Source organism: Mercenaria mercenaria, chromosome 19, assembly GCF_021730395.1.
Source record: "Mercenaria mercenaria strain notata chromosome 19, MADL_Memer_1, whole genome shotgun sequence".
NCBI lineage: Eukaryota > Metazoa > Mollusca > Bivalvia > Venerida > Veneridae > Mercenaria > Mercenaria mercenaria.
In genome coordinates this window covers 15310455-15330531 of record NC_069379.1, presented here as the reverse complement: position 1 = coordinate 15330531, position 20077 = coordinate 15310455, and the positions used below count along the sequence as shown (strand labels likewise).

Here is a 20077-nt window from a genome sequence, read left to right as displayed (position 1 = left end):
TAAACTGTCTCGATTATAAATATCTACATTTTGAAGTTGTAATTCACTACTTCCGCTATAGCGCTATTGGTTACGACAACGGAAAAACGTCTTTATTGCCACGGCGGTCCGGGGATTCGATTCCCAACGCGTTCATCTTTTTTTCATGTTCTGGAATTTTTAAAAGATTTTAGAAACAAAAACTCATATTCTAATGTTCATAATATGACCAAACTTCAGTTTAATTTTTAGCCAAATCTGGAGGTCAGTGCCTTTAAGAAATTTTCAAATATTTGTAAAAATATGTCTGAAGAAAGAGAAATCATTTTTATTTTTGGTGGTCTTGAAACACAAAATTTAATGCGAAAATGTCTGAAAATCTAGCAATTTAATTACAATGTCCTACTGAAGCATATTATCCAGTGCACACAATTAACCTACAAACTGCACTCAAAACACTTTATTACTGAAAGATTTGTCCAGTATGTTACGTCTCCGAGTGAAGAACTATTTCAGTTTCCATTTTCTCGAATACGATTTATCCCTTCATTGAGATTTCGTCATAAAATATGATTTAACCCTTTTTTCAATGTTATCTTTACTCATATGAATTTATTACATCTTAACGTATGATTTACACCTTCATCATGTTCATTGTGATTACATCTTAACATTGTATTTGCCCGTCTCTGTTGACTTAACTTCGAATGTGAACTGTTTTGATGTATCTAAAACGTGTGTCAATTTTTTTTCTACCAGAGAAACATCGATTTAGGTTGTGCTTATATAAATTAAGTGGATTTTTAAAGTTTTAGATATGAAGATATTAGTATATACACATTACTGAGTGGATGAACAATTGAATCCTTTTCCGTTTTAGTTAAAGTAAGATTATATGCAATTTTCCGTTTTTTGGAAACATAAACCAATACAGTACCTAAATAAACATGAAACAAACATGTCTGCATTTACCGTATTGTGTGTTAGAGTAAAGTGCACACTTACTAGACGTATAATTAGAATCAGTATCAACTAATACTACCACAAAACAAAAACATATTTATTTGTTGTTCTACATACACAGTTAAACTCTTATGATACAAGACTTTAGTGAAAGCTGCCATTGATATATAAGTAGTTAATATATAGTTGATCCGAATACGTTTAAAGGGTGTGCTAAGTTAAATATGCATCCATTTCCGTAGGAAAATAAAACTGAGAGAATGTTTTGTAGAGAATGAAAATGGATATGTAGATGGTAATGTATACAAATATCTGACTTATTGCCAAAGGATATCTTATATATATGTTCAACTGGGACCGACTAATCATTGCAGATGTGTAAACCTTGAAGAAATTGACATATAATGCTGTTTTCCTGTAAATCTTACTGCATTACTGAATTGTATCATTGAAACTCTTAACCCAACAAAAAATACTTTATGAGTGTATATTGTAATATCGTCAGTAATATTTGTCGGCAACTAAAATAAGTCAATTTCTTTTGGGAAACCCAGTTCATTTGCAGAACCTGCACAACCGTTACTCGTAGAAATTACGTTGCTTGTTCTGCAAGTTCATGCATACTTGCATCCTAGACAAATGCCTATGAAATTGCCTACATTATTGTCCTCACCAATATTAATGTTCGCCGCTAAGCTAAATTATTTATGTTCCTTTTCTTAGCAAAGCCATGAGCATTCTCTTCTCACTTCCAATAAGATTGTCCCAGAATATACATCGGGTTTGTATAAAATACCCTTTTGTAACAGGAAATTCCCTTAGAAAACAATAATGAAACGAGTCTCAAAACTAGCACATGATTGGTTGTATTTGAACACTATCTTGAAAATTGGCCAATGAAAATGTTGCTTGTGTTTTGGGACTGGTTTGTAACCAGATTACCGGGACATATAAAACCCCGAGAAAAGAGCATGATTACGGTTTGTTTTTATCAGAATAACCAGACTGGAGACCGCGAATTACAAGTTTTGTCTTCAGAGTATTTCTTTCATTACGAGACAATTTTTCTGATGTAAGGTTCATTTATTGTTTAAGTATTTTGTACTTATGCTGTTTCTTATTTCATATTCTCATCGTTAAAGTCATACTTTTATGCTAAATTTTATTTTAGCTCTCTGCTTTATGAATTAAAAGTTCAGTTGTGAAGGGGTTCATCAGGGGAAAATTACTTAAATTACTTATACTTAATATATGCAGCCCCTCGCCAATATGGGTTTTAGCTTTCTTGGGACGTAGAATTCTTCGCATGAGGAAGTCTTCCAGTTGGCTTACGGAAGACTGGTGGTTCTACCCAGGTGCCTGCTCGTGATGAAATAATGTCTGGAGGGGCCTCCGGGGTCTTCCTCCACAAGCAAACGCTTAAAAATCGCCATATGATCTATGAATGTGTCGGTGTGATGTGAAACAAAAACTATATTTAGCAACATTAAAATAATTTTTATTTAAATTGTTCTAAGTATAAGATAGTAAAATGTGTTTAAAAAACGATACCTACTTAATGATTGGACATGTAACTCTGGTTCTATAAATAGAATAATTGTTAAACAAACTTTTGTTTCTTTAATTACGGACATAAGTAATCTATATATATTCCGAGAGTTTCACGGTAAACTTGTTTTTAAGGTAGTGAATCCTCAGTGACAATCTACAATATCCGTTCCATTACGTGTTACCTTGTGCGATTTTCGCTGCCTCGGTTGACATGGAAAGCTAAGGTTCTCATAGGAGCATTTTTAATGACCGAATATTACCTAAATTGAATCACTTGCCCCTCATCGATGTGGGTTCGAGCCCCACTCGGGGCGTTGAATTCTTCATGTGAGGAAGCCATCCAGCTGGCTTACGGAAGGTCGGTGGTTCTACCCGGGTGCCCGCTCGTGATGAAATAATGCACGGAGGGGCACCTGGGGTCTTCCTCCACCATTAAAGCTGGAAAGTCGCTATATGACCTATCATGTGTCGGTGCGACGTTAAATCCAACAAAAAAAAATATGAGATAGTGCCAGAGGGATGCCGAACTTAAATACGAGAAAATGACCGAATAGTGCCGAAATATTATACGATAATAAGATCGAAGAATGATGAACTATCATACGAGATTTTAACAGAAGAAAATCGTAAAAGTATAAGAGCTTTTGACTGACGAATGCTGAAATAAGATACGACAATATGCAGTCTACAAAAATGCATATCGTCATTACGGATCCACTGCCTTAAGTTCATTGAGTTGAGACAGTTTCCGTTCAGCTTTCACTGATCCACTGCCTTAAGTTCATTGAGTTGAGACAGTTTCCGTTCAGCTTTCACTGATCCACTGCCTTAAGTTCATTGAGTTGAGACAGTTTCCGTTCAGCTTTCACTTTGCATGCTTGCCCTTCCCAAACCTTGTGTGCTGAGAACAAGAACAATAATATAGATTGAGATAAGCAGATTACCTCTGTATATACATATGCTGCTTTTTGCATTTTGCTATTAGTGCATATTGTGTTATGAAATTAATATAACTTGTGTTTTTTTTAATGTCCTTGAATAAGCAAATATGTTTTAATGTATGTGTCAGTGCTAGCCACTGTCATCCAGTTACATTTAACAAATTTTTTCTACCTTGCCTGACTGTACCTGTTCATTGCCGGTTTATACTATGCGCAGATATTCCCTGCATTCATTGGAGTAATGCTTGAGAACATTGCTTTTTAAAAGTGTACAGGAGGTTTGCGAAAGACAGTGGAACGAATAAAGTAATTCACTGTTACTTGGTACAGGGGCATTTGGTTGATTTTAAGGTTGACTTTCTTATATGTTGACAGTTTCGTTTTTTCTTTGTTATGAATTTATTAACTAATACTTATGTTATATTATGTTTTAGGGAAAAAAATCCGAAGGATTTTCAAGTTTTTGATTGCGTAAGATAAATCAATTACGTTTTACACTGTATTCTAAAAATATCTTGTAGTTTGGTCTAAAATATACAATTTCCTCTGTACACCGACTTACTAACACTGAGTGTTCTTGTCTAATTTGTTATGTTTGTTTTGATTTGTAGATAATTATAATCAACCATTAGACTATGTTTTATGTTCCTAATTAACTTCTAATTTACTTTTCCATCTTTAACATACTGACTGGCCAGACCAAAGCTTCTTTTTGTTCGAAACCATAGCCACAATTAAGATGGGGACCTCTCTTATATGAGTTTCATCTAGTCTTTGAATTACGTTTTGCTGCATTTTAATACAACTGCAATTTATGAAAGCTCGATACTTACGTGCCTATCTATACCTGAAATAACTCCAGGTTCTTATTTGTCATTAAAAGCTGGAAAGCTCCTGTGTGAGCAAAATTTTATTGAAGCGATTTACATGGAAACTAAACAAAACAAATATATTAAACTCATGATCATTTTCTGGTTGGTCAGTTATTTTTTACTCGCGAACCACTGCATCCAGGACCTTCAAACTTCACATGCTGATAGTACTTATTGCGTATACCACCCCTACTGATTTTGGGGTCACCAGGTCAAAGTCACAGGGGCCAACGTTAACGTTTTGCATAAAGGCATTTTACTTGCGAACCACTGTAACTTATCTATGATATATCGTGTTATTTACGACTTCTTTCACAAAGAATTCACCACATAACCACTGTTACAGAGCTTTGTTTCTCTTATTTTATCAATTAATAGAGCACATCTAATCTGTTCCTGGAAACTCCTTGTTTGTTATAGGAAAATATCAGTACTTGTATATTAACTCGTGTATAGCCGATTTATTCAGATACGCTCTCAACTGATTGGCCCGAAAAGGAGATCTAGTGTGTATTTTACCCCACGTTTGGTTTGCTTTTATTCACCTGTGTGCAGTGATTTAGGCACATAGATAACAGTTGAAGAAAGTAGCGAGATAGAACAAGGCTTTATAATAGTTTGTTTAAATACAAATTATTCTTTAAAGATGGTACCGAATCATGATCTATCATCTCCCATGGTTCGTTTCTCACACTGAACCAAGCTGCTACATTATAGCAGTTTGAAAATGCATTGCAGTTAAAACTAGATACAGAATTTTCCCCAGCTTTTAGTTGTGTAAGGTAGTCATTTGTCATTTTACTTTTTAGCTCACCTGTCACAAAGTGACAAGGTGAGCTTTTGTGATCGCGCAGCGTCCGTCGTCCGTCCGTCAGTGCGTCCGTGCGTAAACTTTTGCTTGTGACCACTCTAGAGGTCACATTTTTCATGGGATCTTTATGAAAGTTGGTCAGAATGTTCATCTTGATGATATCTAGGTCAAGTTCGAAACTGGGTCACGTGCCGTCAAAAACTAGGTCAGTAGGTCTAAAAATAGAAAAACCTTGTGACCTCTCTAGAGGCCATATATTTCACAAGATCTTCATGAAAATTGGTCAGAATGTTCACCTTGATGATATCTAGGTCAAGTTCGAAACTGGGTCACGTGGGGTCAAAAACTGGGTCAGTAGGTCTAAAAATAGAAAAACCTTGTGACCTCTCTAGAGGCCATATATTTAACAAGAGCTTCATGAAAATTGGTCAGAACGTTTATCTTGATGATATCTAGGTCAAGTTCGAAACTGGGTCACGTGCCATCAAAAACTAGGTCAGTAGGTCAAATAATAGAAAAACATTGTGACCTCTCTAAAGGCCATATTTTTCATGGGATCTGTATGAAAGTTGGTCTGAATGTTCATCTTGATGATATCTAGGTCAAGTTCGAAACTGGGTCACGTGGGGTCAAAAACTAGGTCAGTAGGTCTAAAAATAGAAAAACCTTGTGACCTCTCTAGAGGCCATATATTTCATGAGATCTTCATGAAAATTGGTCAGAATGTTCATCTTGATGATATCTAGGTCAGTTTCGAAAGTGGGTCACGTGCCTTAAAAAACTAGGTCAGTAGGTCAAATAATAGAAAAACCTTGTGACCTCTCTAGAGGCCATTTTTTTTCATGGGATCTGTATGGAAGTTGGTCTGAATGTTCATCTTGATGATATCTAAATCAAATTCGAAAGTGGGTCACGTGCCTTCAAAAACTAGGTCAGTAGGTCAAATAATAGAAAAACCTTGTGACCTCTTTAAAGGCCATATTTTTCATGGGATCTGTATGAAAATTGGTCTAAATGTTCATCTCGATGATATCTAGGTCAAGTTCGAAACTGGGTCAACTGCGGTCAAAAACTAGGTCAGTAGGTCTAAAAATAGAAAAACCTTGTGACCTCTCTAGAGGCCATACTTGTGAATGGATCTTCATGAAAATTGGTCAGAATGTTCACCTTGATGATATCTAGGTCAAGTTCGAAACTGGGTCACGTGCCTTAAAAAACTAGATCAGTAGGTCAAATAATAAAAAAAACCTTGTGACCTCTCTAGAGGCCATACTTTTCATGGGATCTGTATGAAAGTTGGTCTGAATGTTCATCTTGATGATATCTAGGTCAAGTTTGAAACTGGGTCAACTGTGTTAAAAAACTAGGTCAGTAGGTCTAAAATTATTAAAATCTTTTGACCTCTCTAGAGGCCATATTTTTCAATGGATCTTCATGAAAATTGATCTGAATGTTCATCTTGATGATATCTAGGTCAGTTTCATAACCGGGTCACGTGCGGTCAAAACTAGGCCAGTAGGTATAAAAATAGAAAAACCTTGTGACCTCTCTAGAGGCCATATTTTTCATGAGATCTTCATGAAAATTAGTGAGAATGTTCACCTTGATGATATCTAGTTAAAGTTCAAAACAGGGTCACGTACCTTCGAAAACTAGGTCAATAGGTCAAATAATAGAAAAACCTTGTTACCTCTCTAGAGACCATATTTTTCAATGGATCTTCATGAAAATTGGTCAGAAATTTTATCTTGATAATACCTAGGTCAAGTTCAAAACTAGGTCACTATGTCAAATAAGAGAAAAAACGACGTCATACTCAAAACTGGGTCATGTGGGAAGAGGTGAGCGATTCAGGACCATCATGGTCCTCTTGTTTAAGTGTCCTATCTTAGTACTTAGTTGTTTTGATCTTTTACAAGTCAAATGTCAGTCTTCTAAATTTCATTGTCGGGTTTAAACTATGATTTTGTAACTTATACAATGGAGAAAAAGCAGCAAATACTTAAATAAGAAATAATTTATAGAGAAACCGTGTTTTAACGTTATTAATACACTGAAAGAGGTTAAACGTCTGCGGATTATTTTTACGAGGGTGCGGCCCGATTTTGCAATACATTATTTCGGTTCTGATATGCCCTTAAAGTAAAACAGTAGATAAAAGATAGTAGCGCAACAAAAACATTGACGTCATCGTACGCTAACGTTACATCATTTTAACGTAACAGAAATAAGCATATAATAATATAAAAATATCCCAAAATAACTAGACATACATAAATATGGCCAACTAGAGAATGCAGTTAGGATGTTGAAAATCCTCCTTAAAAGTAGTTTGGTTGATTATAACACTATATAAAAAGCTTGAAACCCTTCTGTTTTAGTTGAGAATATGTAGTTTCATAACATTCTTCTTACGTTGAAAATCTACAATATAGAAAACATGTTATCTTTCTTCATAGGATAATTTTGCATTAGATGGTCACCACATGTGAAGGTATATATATTTTATAGGTTTTTAAAAAAAAACTTGATTTGAGAGGGTTATTCGTTTTCAGTTCAGACGAATTTCATGTATATGTTTAAAAGGGTGGTCACAATTTCTAGCATAACATGATGCTCAATCGCAGTTTAGGTCAGAAGTTGGCTCGCTTCGAAGCAGTGTTTCTGTTTCTATGAATTGCATCTTAACCAATTTTATAAGAATCGAAAATTTAGTTTTTAAACACGAGTGAGTCGCCTTTAACTTGTAGGCATGTGATATATATTTTAATAAACTTATGCCAGACAACTGGGTGTGGAAATAGGCTTAATATTTACAACATTTGTGACCTCCCTTGTGTTACTATTTTGTTGAATAATGGAATATAATTTGTTAGGAATGGGAGACAATTAAATAATTTTACGTTTTTCACGTTCCCAGGAACAGGAATTATTACATGACCCTAAATATCCAGCAAAGGTATAAAGTAAAATAGTTTATGGTATTACACATTAAACCTGGAAACACGTACAACTCTGGCACTTACTTCTATTAAGATTTTTTGTGCCCCCACCCACCCCAAAAATAATATGGGGGTCACTTAGGGTTGCCCTTGTCCGTCCGTCTTTCAGTTCGTCCGAGTTAATATCTTGCATATCTTAAAAGTTTTTTACCTTGTGTCATCTAACCTCACAGGATTTGTTATTCAGCACGGGAAATTGTGCACCTGGTGTTTTAATTTAGATCTCACACAGCCAGACCAGAGTTATTGCCGTTGATTTAAAAAATAAGCATTAAAAGGGCATAAACCGTTTGTGTCAAGTATATCTCAAAACGCATTTGACCTAGGATTATGAAACATTACAGGAATATTATTCAGCATATGAAGTCTTGCGCCTGGGGTTTTGGTAGAGATATCATTCAGCCAGACCAGAGTTATGGCCATTTACTTAATCAAAATTGTGCATAAAAGACATAAAAGTTTGTGTCGCACATATTTCAAAAAAAGATTTGACCTGGGTCATGAAACATCATAATGAATATTATTCAGGATGTGAAGTTGTGCACCTGGGATTTCTGTCAGTCAGACCAGTTATGGCGTTCTTAAGTTAGAACATAAAATTGATACTCTTTTTATTTTTTGTTTACGTTATTTTTTTCTGGAATACTACAGCATTGAAACTTTGTACATTTTTTGTCATCAGTAAGAGTGTCAAAATGTTAAGAACCATAACATTTTTCTTGCCGTTTGCCTCTGGTCAAATACTTTCAGACGAGCGTTGGAACCCACATGCGGTGCTCTTTTTCATTTATAAAATGGGTCATTAGTAGTCACAATTAATGATTTGTCTACAAGCTCTTTAAAGAGACTGTTGTTTAAATATATTATTTTGTAAGTCAAAGTAATACAAAACAAATGCCAGGTACTACTTAAATTATGAATAAGAATTATTAGGAAAATAGCTTTATATTATAATCTGTTTTCTAGCTGTTTGGCTTTAATGATAGGTTAATCAGATTTAAATTCTGTTGCCGTTACCAGGTTTATTGTGTATATCATAAAACTCTATATTGCTTCGGCATTTTCTGTTCATTACAAATGCTAATGGCAGAATTAATTTGGGTTTGCTTTGAAATACTTATATGTTTCTGTAAGGTATTGCACCCTCAAACTTTTTTTCTACTTAAAGCTGGTCTTTTCGTGTCCAAAAATGCAAATTTAGCAGTGCAGCTTGGGAGAAATGTCAGTCGTATCCATAGGCGGATTAAGACTTGTTCATATTTTGCACACTTGCTTTGGCAAAGATACCAAGTTGAAGACATCCGTTGTGTATTTTCGCCGCAAATGTTATTGTGTTGAAATTGTGTCATTAGGTATAGGCATTTATAACTGACAAGAACTTTGAGAAGTTCTTTAATTTTGCAAGGTGCCGTTAGCTCCGATTATAAAAGAAGGCCAGCTTTAATGTTTGGGAAATCGCCTTTTTTTGTCAAGTTCAATTTTGAATGTATATTATTGTTTAATTGAGCAGTTGTTTTAAGCATGTAGATTTTGTAATATGCACTTAAATTCTATTTTAAACACCAGCTTTGAAAATTATAAGAGACACTTATGATAAACATTTATTACACAGATATTTCATACGTTCATATGTTATCCAAGTGGTTCTATTTTCTCTCTTGTATCTACGATGCATTAAGGTGTATTGTCGTTAAATACATGAAGGTGTATTGCCCTTAAATGCATAAAGGTGTATGGCCCTCAAATGCTTTTAAAGGTGTATTGCCTTCAAATGCATTTAGGTGTATTATAAGCTTTGACAGACCATATCTTAAGGTGTCTCATTTTTCGCGTAATTAAAACATACTTTATTTCAATGCTTTCATAACCTGGAAAGCAAAAATCAGATTAGACATGAAAATTGTGTAAGTTGGACAACTATTTACAGAACTAAGTGTTTCTTGCACGTTGTACATGCGATTTAGCGATGTAACGGTTCTTTTGATTTTATACGTGATTTTTACATTTAATGGCGGACAGGCGTGTGTCATCTTTTAACTGTCATAAATCTGTTAATATGTAACCAAATAACAGACGATTACATGCATTTTAAACGTTCTGTCCTGAACACGGAACATAGATTTAAGAATCATTGATATAATTCAAAGAAGTGGCTTTTACACATGTGGTAAAGTGTAGTACAGGGCATTTATTAAGTATTGTTGACACAGATCCCTAGGAGATACAATATGAATCATATCACGATATATAGGATTTACTATGAGAAATAGTTTGTAACGAAAGTTCAACAAACATTTTTAGCTCGACTATTCAAAGAATACTCTAGCTATTCTACTCACCCTGGCGTCGGCGTCGGTGTCGGTGTCGGCGTCGGCGTCACACCTTGGTTAAGTTTTTGCATGCAAGTACATACAGCCATCAATTAAAGGCATATAGCTTTGAAACTTATTTTTTCTTTTTCTAGGTCAATTACCAACCTCTCTGGGTCAAGTCCCATAACTCTGACGTGTATTTTGAGCAAATTATGCCCCCTTTTGGACTTAGAAAATTTTGGTTAAAGTTTTACATGCAAGTTACTATCTCCAAAACTAATGCAGATATTGATTTGAAACTTCACATGTGTCTTCGGGGTTATAAAACTAGTTGATAGCAGCAAGTCCCATAACTCTGACTTTCATTTTGGCCAAATTATGCCCCCTTTTGGACTTAGAAAATTCTGGTTAAAGTTTTGCGTGCAAGTACAAACAGCTATTTCTAAAAGGCATATAGATTTGAAACTTACTTTTTCTTTTTCTAGATCAATTACCAACCTCACTGGTTCAAGACCCATAACTCTGACATGTTTTTGGGCAAATTATGCCCCCTTTTAGACTTAGAAAATTTTGGTTAAAGTTTTACATGCAAGTTATTATCTCCAAAACTAATGCAGATATTGATTTGAAACTTCACATGTATCTTCGGGGTTATAAAACTAGTTGATAGCAGCAAGTCCCATAACTCTGACCTTCATTTTGGCCAAATTATGCCCCCTTTTGGACTTATCAAATTCTGGTTAAAGTTTTGCGTGCAAGTACATACAGCTATTTCTAAAAGGCATATAGATTTAAAACTAATTTTTTCTTTTTCTAGATCAATTACTAACCTCACTGGATCAAGTCCCATAACTCTGGCATGTATTTTGGGCAAATTATGCCCCCTTTTGGACTTTGAAAATTCCGGTTAAAGTTTTACATGCAAGTTTCTATCTCCAAAACTAATGCAGATATTGAATTGAAACTTCACATGTGCCTTCTGGGTTATAAAACTAGTTGATAGCAGCAAGTCCCATAACTGATATGCATTTTGGTCAAATTATTCCCCCTTTTGAACTTCAAACTCTTTTGATATTTAACCTTTTTGGGTAATATTTTCCTGCTTCTGGGACAATATTTCGAATAGTCGAGCTTGACTGTCTTACGGACAGCTCTTGTTAATTCAGCGGACGATATCGAATGGATGTAATTTAATGTTTTAGAAGGTATACTATTAATCCAGTTAGGATAATGGCTTTGATTTTGCGAGATGTAAGACACCTTTGAATATAGCCCGTCACCTCAATTTAAGGTTTGGTGTTTGTCATGTACCATTTTCCTATCCTCCTATAAACAGTTAGCTTATTAGCGTTATCACCTTGTCAGTTTAACTCTCCAAATTTCTTTATGACATTTCTTTCCTTTATTACATACTTCAAAAAACCTTTTGTATGTTTTATGTTAATTGAAATCTTATCAAATTACACAAATCCATATCGAAATATTGTCAATTTTTGTAAGTAAAAAGTTGAATTGTTATAATTCTGATCTTTTCTAGTCCTAATTATTATCACATTACTGTAGGAATTCTAAGTCAAAGAGCAAATGAAACCAAGGTAACCAAAATCGACAGTATATTTTAGTTTTTCGTGCAACACTTACTTTTATATTCATTTATAAGCTTATTAGTAAGTTAACTCCATAAAACTTCAAATAACACTTCAAACCTCATGTAGAACTAAATAATTTTTATTACTACGAATTTAGTTTCTAAGTTCGATTAGTTACTTGTAGTAAATGTGTAGACAATAACCTAGTATGTGGTGAGTGTATGCGTGTAACTAACTTAATTAAGGCTGTATTAAGGATGACTTCCCGTAATAGGCCTCAATTTCACCAAAAGCATGAATACAACTTGATAATGTAAGCTTTGAAAATGTCAAACAATAGAAATAAGGTGCATATTGACAAGTTATATAGTGACAGAAGTTCTCAAAAATTTCCTTTAGATTACCTCCCCGGATAATTTTGGTTATTTATATATTTTCCATAGGCATCAATGTTAACTTCAATACTGATTATCTCCCCTAAAAATGATAAAATTCGAAAAATCTCTCGGTGAAACGTTTTTAATTTTGAATGTCTTTAAAGTGACCAAATTTCATTTAAATATTACCATCCAGTTACAAGATATGAAATATGGCTGTTATCCTTAAGAGAAATGGTAATATTCATACTAAATAGTGAGGCTGTATTACTATTCATAAACATTTTAAGCCTGAAATTTCAACTTTGAACTTAAAACTTTTGTATTTTAGTATTGGTCAGTCATTATGAAACTATGGTAGTTATGCACGTTCGGATCAGTTTCTCTGCTACAATGCAGAATTTGATTAAACTCGGATTTTTTCAAAACTTAAAAATATATTTGAAGAATTCGGCAAATGAAAATAGGGTAATGTACTTGACTTTTTATTAGCTCACCTGAGCACAAAGTGCTCAGGGTGAGGTATTGTGATCGCTCACCGTCCGGCGTCCGTCCGTCCGTCCGTCCGTCCGTTGTACGTCCGTCCGTTGTACGTCCGTCCACACTTTCCTTTAAACAACATCTCCTCCTAAACCAACAGGCCAATTTTGATGAAACTTCACAGGGATGTTCCTTGGATGGCCCCCTTTCAAAATTGTTCAAAGAATTGAATTCCATGCAGAACACTGGTTGCCATGGCAACCGAAAGGAAAAACTTTAAAAATCTTCTTCTCAAAAACCAGAAGCCCTAGAGCTTAGATATTTGGTGTGAAGCATTGCCTAGTGGACCTCTACCAAGTTTGTTCAAATCATGACCCCGGGGTCAAAATTGACCCGCCCCAGGGGTCACTTGATTTTACATAAGAAAATCTTAAAAAATCTTCTTCTCAAAAACCAGAAACCTTAGAGCTTAGATATTTGACATGTAGCATTGCCTAGTGGACCTCTACTAAAATTGTTCAAATCATGACCCTGGGGTCAAAATTGACCCCGCCCCAGGGGTCACTTGATTTTACATAGGAAAATCTTCAAAAAATTTCTAAAAATAAACCAGAAGGCCTAGAGCTTAGATATTTCACATGTAGCATTGCCTAGTGGACCTCTACAAAATTTGTTCAAATCATGGCCCCCGGGGTCAAAATTGACCCCGCCCCAGGGGTCACTTGATTTTACATAGGAAAATATTTAAAAAATCTTCTTCTCAAAAACCAGAAGCCCTAGAGCTTAGATATTTGACATGTAGCATTGCCTATTGGACCTCTACTAAAGTTGTTCAAATTATGACCCGGGGGTCAAAATTGACCCCGCCCTAGGGGTCACTTGACTTTACATAAGAAAATCTTCAAAAGTTTTCTAAAAATAAACCAGAAGGCCTAGAGCTTAGATATTTCACATGTAGCATTACCTAGTGGACCTCTACAAAATTTGTTCATATCATGACCCCCTGGGTCAAAATTGACCCAGCCCCAGGGGTCACTTGATTTTACATAGGAAAATCTTCAAAAATTTTCTAAAATAAACTAGAAGGCCTAGAGACTAGATATTTGACATGTAGCATTGCCTAGTGGACCTCTACAAAATTTGTTCAAACCTTGTCCCCCGGGGTCAAAATTGACTCCGCCCTAGGGGTCACTTGATTTTACATAGGAAAATCTTAAAAAAAAATTCTAAAAATAAACCAGAAGGCCTAGATCTTAGATATTTGACATGTAGCATTGCCTATTAGACTTTTACAAAGTTTATTCAAATCATGACCCCTGGGGTCAAATTGACCCTGCCCCATGGGGTTACTTGATTGTACATAGAAAAATCTTCAAAATTTTCTAAAAATAAACCAGAAGAGCTTAGATATTTGACATGTAGCATTGCCTAGTGGACCTCTACAAAAAGTTTTCAAATCTTGTTTTTAAAGTTACTTAAAGAAAATTTCAACTATATTTTCTCATAATTCTTTTGATTGATTTCTATTATGATCTTTTGACCTTGAAGACTTGTCCTTAAGTGCAATGATAACAGGTGAGCGATATAGGGCCATCATGGCCCTCTTGTTATGCTAAAATGAACATCACACAGGTTTTCGTATTTGGAGTCTATGAAAAGATTACAGTTTCGATGACATTTTCGCGAATAGAATTTTTTTCTACAATGTAAATTTTATATATTTGAGAAATTTTCCTATAATGAGATTCGCTCATTTCGAGCTGATTTTAAGACATTATTGGAATTAATTCACGTGTCAAACATGTTATATACCATATTTTATTTTTAGAATGATAGCAACGTTGCAATTTCGATAAATTTACTTACGTGTTCCCATTACCGTAATTCATGGAATGATTTTCGTTTCCAAAGCCGAATCTAGGCTTTATTCTATATTTTATGGATAAATGACGTTACACCATAAGTTCCGGTTTTTCAAAACGTTGTACAAATGCGCTTTCTACAGCTGCAAACAGCTGGACAATAATCAAATATTGCAAATGTACTCAGAAGAAGGTTGTGTCAGATTTAATATTTTGCATTTTTGGACTTTTGGCATATTATGGTCACTGGATATGACAATCTTGTCACCAGAAACATATTAATTTGCACAGTTGTTGATACTTTATATGCACCTTTTAGAAAATTAGCATCATGCATTCAGTAATAAATATACTTCCTTTTGTCTGTATGCACGTTTAAGGAGATTATGACGATTAATAAATGTATACAGTTGAATATCGTTACCTCGATATCGGTTAGCTCGATACTCCGGTTAGCACGATGTGTTTCAGTCGGTCCCGATTTTTCCCTATTCATCATAATGTAATTATTTATCATTACCTCGATATGATTAGCTCGATATTTTGTTTAGCTCGATGGGATTTTTCAGTCACGTCAATTTACTTGTACTGTTTTTACACCTGGTCACAGCTTGTCCAAAACTATCCATGTTATTTGTAAGGTGTGAAAATTAACCTATTGTTGTCCGGCGATGTATTAATCATATTCAAGTTAGTTTTTGTTTGCGTTGTTTGTTATTTAATCTTTAATCCAATTTGAATGTCAAGAGGTTTTCATTCAATTCCCAATAATTAGTCTTATAAAACACCGCGCAAGCAGGAAAGCTGTTTTCCAATATATCAACTAATTTGGATGAAATATTTTCTGTTTGACAGAGTAAAAATCTGCCATTTAGGACTGAGTATTTAACTATATGCGTATTTAACTGTCAAATTTTCGTTATCGAAGCACTACTCAACTAGGATCATTACCGCTGCATTCAGACTTGTTCTGGGAAGGAATAAAAATGCTTATTTTTAAATGTATATTTTGAAAATTAAAATTGTATGTATGTATTTAATTTAAATAATTTATTTGTCAATAAAATCAAAATCGTATTTACGTTTTATATCATTTCTGTCCCCTTTTAAACCATCTGAAAAATGCATTAGATATAATGACAATATAGACGTCCGACACAATTACAGAGTAGTCCCAGACAATCGATATCGTTACGTCGAACTTCGGATACGTCGATGCAATTTTTACAGTCCCTTGAATATCGAGGTAACGGTATTCGACTGTACTTTCCTTCCGTCTGCATAAACCATTTAGAAGATTATTACGGTTAGCATTTTACATTTGAGCCGTGCCATGAGAAAACCAACATAGTGGCTTTGCGACCAGCATGCATCCAGACCAGCCTGCGCATCCGCGCAGTCTGGTCAGGATCCATGCTGTTCGCTAACAGTTTCTCCAATTCCAATAGGCTTTAAAAGCGAACAGCATGGAGCCTGACCAGACTGCGCGAATGCGCAGGCTGGTCTGGATCCATGCTGGTCGCACACCCACTATGTTGGCTTTCTCATGGCGCGGCTCATTTAAATAATACTTCCCTTCGCTTTTATGCACTTTTAGACGGTTATGATAATTAGCAGCATTATTTGTACTTCCCCTTGTCTGTATACACATTTTAGAGGAACATTATGCATTTATTATTATACTTCCCTTCTGTTTTTTAATGGGACATGTATTGAATGATCTCACCAACGTCAACTGTAGCAAGATGTATCTAATATCATAGTCTGTAAATCTTGCATATGATTGCTTGGTAATGGAATTCCGAGATAGATACTTCTGTCTTAAAACAAGTTATATCATTGTTTCTGTTTTGCATTCCATTGGATGCTTATCTTACATCCCAGAAGAGATACGCATATTTCGTAACAGTGTTCGGTTAATTTTATTATCATAATTATAACTTTACTGTTACTTTAGCACGAAAAGTCATATTTTACACAATCCACATATTTTGTTAAATAGTAATTTCAAGTTGCATGCTACTTAATTAATGCTGAAATATGAAATTCTGTAATGATTGCATGTAGTATTATTTTGAACAGGTGCTATATTGGTATGTTTGCATACTGTATGAGTCGTTTTAGAGCTTTTAGGAACTACGATATCATAGAAAACTATTTAATTTTGCATGAATAAATAATTATTGCTTTCGTATCAAAGAGTCTGTTTCTGCCTATTTATCTAATGAAAGCTGTTTTGGAGAATACTTATTTATCACTTTAATTCACATTCCATTAAAAGTTTTTTAATGCTTTGTGATATGCAAAAGACATGAATTGTGATTATCATGGATGTTACAATACTTAATATGTAATGTATGTTGCTGTATACATGTTATGTACTAAAATACATTTTGATTTCTCCAACTATTAGAATGCAATTATGTGCAATGTTGAGAAAAAAAGGAGTGTATTTTCTGGTATATTGTCGAAAAATTCCCAGTGGAATAATAAAAAGCAAATAATGGAATTGCATTATTTTACCACAAGATACTTACATTCTTTTTGTATTTTTGTTTTCCAGAACCACTTACATTCTTTTTGTATTTTTGTTTTCCAGAACCACTTACATTCTTTTTGTATTCCAGAACCACTTACATTCTTTTTGTATTTTTGTTTTCCAGAACCCGCAAGGGCCTCCTCCCCCGTATCCAGGGTCAAGTAGTGGAGCAACAGGATCAAATTTGGGACCACCTCATGGTCATGGGAAAAAAGGGAAAAATAGGAAGGGGCAACCTATGGAAATGGGACGAATATGACGTTATTTATAGAATTTAGTGTCTTAGTTATTACGTTAACAAATTTTTATTTTGTATTCTTTTTGTTTGTTTTTTTTTCCGAATGAATGGTTCTATGTGCATGACTGTTATAAATGCTTGAGTAACTGTGAAACAAGATTAAGAGACTGTCAAAACTTTATCATAATTTGGTCTATCTTGGAATTTGATTTAGAGACTATCCGCACTTTATCATAATTTGTTCTTGATATGGAATGGAACAAAACTTTGGAACTACATTAAGAGAATGCCATTATTTTATCATAATTTGTTCTTGATATGGAATGGAACAAAACTTTGGAACTACATTAAGAGAATGCCATTATTTTATCATAATTTGTTCTTGATATGGAATGGAACAAAACTTTGGAACTACATTAAGAGAATGTCATTATTTTGTCATAATTTGTTCTTGATATGGAATGGAACAAAACTTTGGATTGGAACTACATTAAGAGAATGTCATTATTTTATCATAATTTGTTCTTGATATGGAATGGAACAAAACTTTGGATTGGAACTACATCAAGAGAATGTCATTATTTCATCATAATTTTGTTCTTGATATGGAATGGAACAAAACTTTGGAACTACATTAAGAGAATGTCATTATTTTATCATAATTTGTTCTTGATATGGAATGGAACAAAACTTTGGATTGGAACTACATTAAGAGAATGTCATTATTTTGTCATAATTTGTTCTTGATATGGAATGGAACAAAACTTTGGATTGGAACTACATTAAGAGAATGTCATTATTTCATCATAATTTTGTTCTTGATATGGAATGGAACAAAACTTTGGATTGGAACTACATTAAGAGAATGTCATTATTTCATCATAATTTTGTTCTTGATATGGAACAAAACTGTGGAACTAGATAAACTTGCTGTCAATACTTTATCATAGTTTGTTCTTGTTATGAAACAAATTTTGTATTATTCATTATATTTGTATTCTAATCACATAGAATTGGTTTCCAAAAAGATTTTAAGACATGATACATACCTTTGAAATACTGAATTTTTGTAGCATTTGAAATCATGAAATATTATACGGAATGATTTCTGGTCAAGTTTCATTCATTTAATGGTTTACGAATTGAACATTTATAAATATGTTAAACAATCTACAGTGTCTGAACTGAAGGTTAGTCCTTGTTTTGATAACTCCGCGGTACACATAAATACCAGGTAAATGCTACTTGTTTGATAGCACTGGATCGGATATCCTGTCAGAGACATTTTACAGTTCTTAATAGAGTCTGCTGTCAGCAGCAGAAATAATATGTTAAAGCCTGTATGACCGAAATAAAGTGTCATATGTGATAACTCAGACGTATTAACTATAAAATATTTTTTTTCTACAGGAACAAAGGTTTTAATTTTTCTTTTGGCCGTTTTTAGAAGAAAAAAACTTCTATTGTCTCTATTTCAATGCCTTTTTTGAAAAAAAAATTGTTATGGCAGTAAATGGCATATATAAACAGTGCTCTAGTGAGATGAATCAGTATGAGATATTTGAAGAAACAGTAAATATTCGAGATATTGCAGCCTTGTGTTGACATGTTAAATGTTTTTACAGTAACTAATTTGATCGTGCTTGTTTCGTATTATGATAAATTTATCCCACCGTTACTTTTCTCTTTGTATCAAGCTCTACAAAAGCCAAACGCCATTCACTGCATTAACTTCACTCATTACCTCATATCATTGTCTCCACCAATTCTACTGGTATTCGAACATTTGACAGGAAATTAATATTTCTGTTACTGTATATCGCTGTAAAAATAAAAAAAAATGTACTGTAGCCTATACCAGTAACCGGAAGCGCAATACCGGACGCATGGCATTCCAGTAACCGGAAGTTATGGTTTGGTACATTATGACCAGCATATAAAATGTCATTGTCATGCCTTTTTTCAAATTTTGCTGTTGGCTCACCTGAACTTAAAATAACACTTTTGTTACGCCCTCGCTCGTGCCAGTAAAGGTTTAGTCCTAATAGGTTGCCACTTTAGGAACGTCGTAGCCATTTTATTAGTATATATTATTTAGTTGCTAAAACCTGTATGTCTGTAGATCTACTGAAGTATTATTTTGTTTGTTTTTGAAAATCCTGACACAAAAAATCCGTGCTTTTTCTGTATTTTTCATGACTTATTTGTCAAATAAAATTCAATTTATACACTGCCTATATTGGTGCAAGTAATATTTATACGCAAAAAGAACACTGTATCAAAAACCCAATTAGAGTTCTCTTTCCAAGCATGTATTGTTTTGTAGTGTATTTTGTATATTCGACTACAATTTAAGAACTAGGTTAAATTTCGTGTAATTTGTCCCCAAGTAGATGTTTTACCTGTATTACATATTTGCCTGAAGCTTTGATATCAACGTACAGTTATTGTATATCCAAGAACAGTCTAATCTCACCGGGTTCCCGCCCATGATGAAATAATGAAAAGCTGGAAAGTCGCCATATGACCTATAGTTGTGTCGGTGTGACTGTAAACCAACA

The 20077-nt window shown here is 34.2% G+C and overlaps 1 protein-coding gene across 12 annotated transcripts in view; it reads left to right on the top strand.

The window, feature by feature from the left end:
- Nucleotides 1-19751, top strand: part of LOC123542283 (disintegrin and metalloproteinase domain-containing protein 10-like) — an 85508-nt gene extending 65757 nt beyond the window's left edge. For 3 of the 12 annotated variants that reach the window (XM_053531873.1, XM_053531875.1, XM_053531884.1), the window contains 2 exons: nt 8038-8076; nt 17403-19751. In XM_053531873.1, the coding sequence (XP_053387848.1) occupies nt 8038-8076; nt 17403-17537 (174 nt within the window). In that variant the 3' untranslated portion in view covers nt 17538-19751. Of the gene's footprint in view, nt 1-1213; nt 1238-1665; nt 1724-3868; nt 3906-7576; nt 7625-8037; nt 8077-17402 lie in introns of those variants that run through there. The other 9 variants (XM_053531876.1, XM_053531878.1, XM_053531874.1 and 6 more) reach the window with 7 other exon arrangements.
- Nucleotides 19752-20077: the final 326 nt, after the last annotated feature.